The sequence below is a fragment of the Falco cherrug genome, chromosome 7 (genome assembly GCF_023634085.1).
Source record: "Falco cherrug isolate bFalChe1 chromosome 7, bFalChe1.pri, whole genome shotgun sequence".
NCBI lineage: Eukaryota > Metazoa > Chordata > Aves > Falconiformes > Falconidae > Falco > Falco cherrug.
The window spans coordinates 55,356,815-55,362,814 of NC_073703.1; the positions used below are offsets into that span (position 1 = coordinate 55,356,815).

The window sequence follows — 6,000 nt, forward strand, 5'->3', positions numbered from 1 at the left end:
AAGAAAACCATTGGGTCACTTAGGAGAGAGAAAACATGTTGCTAAATGTATTTTCTGAAGTGTCCACCTTTTAGTTGTCTTTGGTACAGAGCAAGTTTATGAGTTCATGTACTACAGCCAAGGCAGCTTCATGCTGCTTTTTTTGGCCGGGGGGGGGGGGGTGGGGAGCAGGTGGGGAGAGACCACGTATAGTTCCTTGCGACACATCCACCTTCTGGTTTTTAGCATTTTTAAGTCAAAATATGACAATTAACACCAGAAAAAATGTAGATAGCAGAGATGGAAAATGGGCATAATTAGGAAATCTACTTATGAACTAGCCTCAATAGTCTTTCAGTTACACCTAACATTATTGAGATCTTAATTCAGCTGGAAAAGTTTATTATAATAATCACTCAAATTCGCAAACACTTCATTACAATCACACTGCTAGTATAAACTTGTCTATATTATGGCAGCCTAATTTTTTTTCCAAATTCCAAAACCACAGAAATTAATTTTTCCTGACAACACCTCATTTGCAAGTGTACACATATAATGGGTGAACACTTGGCCTTTTGAAAATCATGGGTACTTCTGCAATCCTGGCTCAGCTGAAGCTGATGGCATCCACAGCTATCAACACTGCTGCAGGTCTGCACCGCTAGGGCAGTTCTGACAAAAACATTTCGTTAAGACAGACAATTTTCTGCAGGAAAATATTAACGTTACTAAGCTCCAATTGATAAAGCTTTTTCTGCTGAGATGCAGTATCTGGTCAGAATGAGAAACAGACGCACTCCAGAACCGTCAGGGGGTTGATGATGAAGATGGTGGCATGGGATGAACCAGGCTTTCAACTGTCTGCACTGGTCACTGCAACCTACAGTCTGAAAAATGGCTGGAAGTCAACACTCTGGCTGCTCAGAACTTCTCATAAATAATAAAAGTTCCATACCCAATTCTACCCTGTGCTATTGTCAGGTGAAATTTCCCAGCAAAAACAGTTCCTCAGGAGAGTACTTAGTGAATTACCACTTTGCTGTGATGGTATTTAGGATGAAAACCCTATTTTGCTGTGACATATTCTAATTATCATTAAACCTCTTTCTTCCTTTCCCCCTTAGTTTTCCCTTCTGTTATCTTGTAGATTCTTTTTAAGCACTGGCACACAAAATTGTTGGCCAGTGATAACAGTGTAGCTGTGTGGTGGAAAACCTATTGCTGAATCCTTCAGAATCTGAAACCTTGTACTGATGTACTCTAAAAACACATGCAGTTGGTTTTTCTATAGCTCAACCATAAATTACTTACAATCCACATGGATACCACTGGGAACACCAGTCACAAGTCCTCTCTCAATCCCTCTCAACAGTCCTGTCAGCCATCTGTACTACAGGCACTGGGTTTTTTGCTTAAACATCACAACCCACAACACCATTTCTTGTGCTGCTCGGTTCACCTCCTTGAGCATTGGCCAAGAAGTATCCGAGACACCAGCAAGCTGTAAGAGCTCACCACCACCAGAAACATTCTTCCAGAAAGTCCTGCAGGTCTGTTTAGCAGAGCAGAGACTGGAGCTTTCTCCTCTGAGGAAATTCTCTTTCTACATCACGTGACAGAATTTCACAAAATATGTGTGTAAGAGCCAGCCTGCCCCCTCCCCCAAACCACAAAAAAAAAACCAAAAAACACCAGTATGGAAAGGTCACAGTGTTTTTACTACACTGAGCATGACACTTCATCTGCCTGTAATGGGTCAAAGCCTCACGGGCCTCGTGCAAATGCCTCCTGTCCTCATTCCTCACCAGAGGACATGGTCCTTGCCTGAATCCAGTTTCTACTATGTTTTGTTCAGAAAACAGTTTGACTAGAGCCACTGGGAGGTCAGGAGTGTCAGTGTGTCAGTCCCCTGGCAATAAGCGAGTAGTGGGCAGACTGTGGGGAAAATGGTAAAACCTGCAGTTTTTCAGGCGGATGCCATCTGTGGAAGCATTATGTATGGAAACCTCTTACAGAATTAGATGGTTTTTAATAAATATCTTACTATGCCATTTTAGCAGTTCGGTTTCCAAAGTAGACATCTAACAGAAAATCAAACCCATTATGCAGGTTTTTTTCCCCAAATCACACACAAATAAATATCCAAAGAGGATAAAACAGAGCATTGTTAACTGATTAGTAATTCATATTTTAAATTCTGAAGTCTTTCAGAATGTAATAACTAAAATCATTGGTACAGCGTGAAATGCAAAATTTTTTGGATTAGCTATCCTGTAATTCATGGTCTATACTTAAAGATAAACTCATGGTGAAAATTTACTGAATTATCTGTACTTTTTTAAAAAGCAGTATGAGGAAAATATTGTGTAGAATGATGTCACACCATATTCATCTTGTAACTGGAACCAACACTTTCCAAACACTTTCTTAAATGTTTGACGTAAAGCTGTGATTTGCATGTCTATTTCTACACTGATTGACAGCATTCACCTCACAAGGCTTTTTTGCTTTTGAAGAAATTTCTCAGTAGGCTGTTAAAAATCTAGATAGACTTCAAAATACAGAAAAGTCCTCATCTGATCAAGAAGAGAATGTTAAATATGATAAATAAACTAGATTTATCACCTTTCAGTTTTACTCTCTTACATACACAGAAGGTATTTTTATTTCTAAAAAGGGAGAAAAAAAAAGAAGGGGAAGGGGGGCAGAATAAAATAATTAAAAAGAGGTTCGTCCAACCTGCTTTTTGTGGAAGACTGCATGGATGACTAGAAAACGAGTATTCTTCAAGTCTCACAAGCACCAGAAAGTTTTGACACTTAAAAGAACAGATCCTTAATCTGGTTTTGCTAACGCTGTAATTGGAAAGTAATGGCAAACAGCTGAAAAACTATTTGTCAGAGATCCAGATTTGCTTATCTTTTCTATAGTTTAAAAAAAAAAAAGTCTGGGGGGAAAAAGGGAGGGAGGTGGAGAGTAAAATTACTCGCTTCTGCCAGTCTGTCCCAACTTCGTTACACACAGACACTCATGAAGGAGAAGAAAAGGGCACAGACCAAGTTTTACTCCTTAAAACTAATCTCTGCCATCTAAGTTTGCAGAAAAGCGTATGTCCATCCAAGTTTCTTTAGAAAATACATAAACTTAGGCCTGCACTTATTTCATAGAAATGCCTATTCAGCTTTAATCCTCTCCTTAGCCTCCATTAAGGCAATTGTGTCTCTTTAGCTAGGACAGTCTTGATCTGAATGGAGACAAAATAAAGGGCACAGACTTATCAGCTGTGGAGATGTTCTATGCTGTGTCAAATCAGTTTAATTCTGAGAGAAGGGTTGAGAGTTTCTGCTCTGTTTTGATGCGCACACAAACTATAGTATTTGAAGTTGCACACCTTCAACCTTTTGCTGTAATCCCAAAACAAAAGCCAGTTTATTACAATTCTTGCAGCATTATCCTAATCCCCTAACATTTGAGCCAGATATTTCAGATTGTTTGCATAGTTCCGAGATTGATTCCAACGACCAGAAGCACTGGCCAAAAAAACACGAACCTGAGCCCAGAGTATTCATCACAGCGACACAGTATGGAGGTGCTACTTGTGGACACAGGGAGAGGAGCACCTGTGTCCTTGCACCTCTTGCAGCTGCAGCCCTGCGCGCTCCAGCACGGGTCCTGTCCCGCAGAGGGCTGCACAACATTCTGCAGCATGTAGGAAGAACCCCCTGTATAAGGTTTCTCCCTTTACCTCACATGACACCACAAACATTTGATCTCTTTCTGGTCTGCAAATGTTTCTAAAAATCCATGAGATTTGGGCTCTACAGCTCACATTTGTTTCACATGAAACATGTATGCGATGTATTTATATGCACTATTGAGGAAGAATTTAGTAAACCCATTGTTCTGAGGTACTACAGACCAGGGACTTCTAAAACAACATGACTTTTTCCACAAAGCCTGTACATTAAAAAAACCCACTACTTCTTCTGCCAAAATCATTACATTAATGAAGCTAAAAAGATGAATGATGATATTAAAACAAAGATCAGGAAACAACATGGTGAAGTCATCCATGATTTTAAACTCAGAATATTCTGCATCTACACGCAAAACAATGATTATTACCAAAGGATACTAATAAATAAATTAATCATAATTCAAAGTAGAAACTAGCTACCTTCAATGCTCTGTGGACCAACTAGATTCATAGCCTGGTGTGCTGGATATTCTACCCGCGGTCTGGCAATGCCCAGTTGCTCCATAACCCCATGGAGGAGTCTCTGTATATCTGCTTCAGACACCCTGTCCGGGGTCCTGGGGCTATGGCTAAAAGGTGAAGCCAACCCAAACAGCAGCAGAAACATCATGTTACAAAGCAAAGCAGTTGTCATGGTGGAAGCCACTTTTATCCTGTGAAAAAGAAAGGAATTTGATTATAAATGACAGTGAGGAAAAAAGTCCAGTTAACACATGCTGGAAGTAACTCCTATCTTACTCCTGCACACCACAGGTTACTACTACGGCTTCTAGGGGCAGCTAGGAATCTAGCCAGCTGGAAACTAGGGGGCGGGAGGAAGGAGTGGGGCAAAGAGTGTGGACAGGTTCTTCTCCTATAACATAACATTAAGTAGCAAACTGCAGAAGTCAATTCTCTGATTTGCATTTGCCCATAACATTCATTAACGGTCACTGCAAACAAAATGGGTCTGCTATTTCACTTAACGGCAATATCCCGCCCCCCCACCGCCATTTATTATGCTGTTTTATAGACCTCTGGGCTCAAGGCAAAGAAGTCTTAAGCCAGGAAACATGTTTTCCAAGCCCTGTTCTTATATTGCCTGAAAAATGAATCACCAGAAATTGCTGAACGTCCTGGACTATATTTTATTTGTACATTAAGACAAGAGGCTCCCCACTTCACATGCACCATCTTCCCCACCTGAAGCAAGTAAGTTTAATGTGTTTCCTTAAATCTTTTTCACTAAATGGCTGCACAGTATGGTTTAGGGGCACACACATACGCACACACACACAAAACAACCACCCCAAACCAACAAATAAAAAAGCCACCCAACCGGTATCAAACCAACCAAGCACCACTTACTGCCCTCTTTGAGAGGATGAATGTTAATCAGAATGCTTGTGCCTTAAAGCTCCTTCTCCCCTCACATCCGAGAATAATTACAATGCTTCCAATCCCTTGGGAAAACAAAAACAAACAAAAAAACCACAAAACAAAACAAAACAAAAAACCAAACACAAAGCCCTCGAGTCCCTGTTGTCGCCCTTGCACACGCAGCCGCCCGGTTTCTCCACGCCAGACGTTCAAGGCCGCCCCCCCCCCAGCTCCGGCCGCCCCCCGCAAGGCACGTGCGTGCCCCTCCGCGTTCTTCAGCCATTTTTGCCTCCGCGCCGCAATCACCCCGGTCCCGCCGCCGGCCGCCTGCAGGGGGGCTGCAGGGGGGGCAGCCGCCTCCCGCTGCCTGCGGGGCACGCAAGCCCGCTTCCCACAGAATAGTCCCCCTTAACGTGCAGGCGCGCAGGGCTGCCCCTGCACCGCGCCCGTGGGAAGCCGGACCGTAACCCCTCGCCTTCCCCCGGGGCAGCCCAGCGGCGGCCCGGAGCCCCCCAGCGCCGGGCCGGGCCGGGCCTCCCCCGCGCCGCGCCGCACTGCACTCACCTCCCGCTCCCAGCGCGGCTCTGCGGGTGCGGCCCTCCGCGCCCGCGCATCCTCCGTGCGCATCCGCCGTGCGCAGCCACGGCCCCGCGCCCCGCCCGCTGCCCGGGCACCTGCCACGGCCCCCTGCGCTGGGTGCCGGGGGGGAGGTGGGGGGCGCGGGGGGTGTGTGTGGCGTGGTGCGGGGAGGGGGGGGATAGTCAGGATCTCCCTTTTCAGCTGAACACAACAGCTGAAAAACAAACGGAACGTCGTTGATGGATTAACGGTTACAGAAATATTAGGTATCCCTAGGATTGTGTCCGGCTTCCCACTGCAGTTTCTCTCCCCAGAATAACATC

The 6,000-nt window shown here is 44.3% G+C and overlaps 1 protein-coding gene across 3 annotated transcripts in view; it reads right to left on the reverse strand.

The window, feature by feature from the left end:
* Positions 1-5,788, reverse strand: part of SCG5 (secretogranin V) — a 29,144-nt gene extending 23,356 nt beyond the window's left edge. The window contains exons 1-3 of one of the 3 annotated variants that reach the window (XM_055715538.1): positions 5,663-5,752; positions 5,087-5,181; positions 4,160-4,392 (exon numbers count right to left, since the gene is read on the reverse strand). In XM_055715538.1, the coding sequence (XP_055571513.1) occupies positions 4,160-4,373 (214 nt within the window). In that variant the 5' untranslated portion in view covers positions 4,374-4,392; positions 5,087-5,181; positions 5,663-5,752. Of the gene's footprint in view, positions 1-4,159; positions 4,393-5,086; positions 5,350-5,662 lie in introns of those variants that run through there. The other 2 variants (XM_055715537.1, XM_005444151.4) reach the window with 2 other exon arrangements.
* Positions 5,789-6,000: the final 212 nt, after the last annotated feature.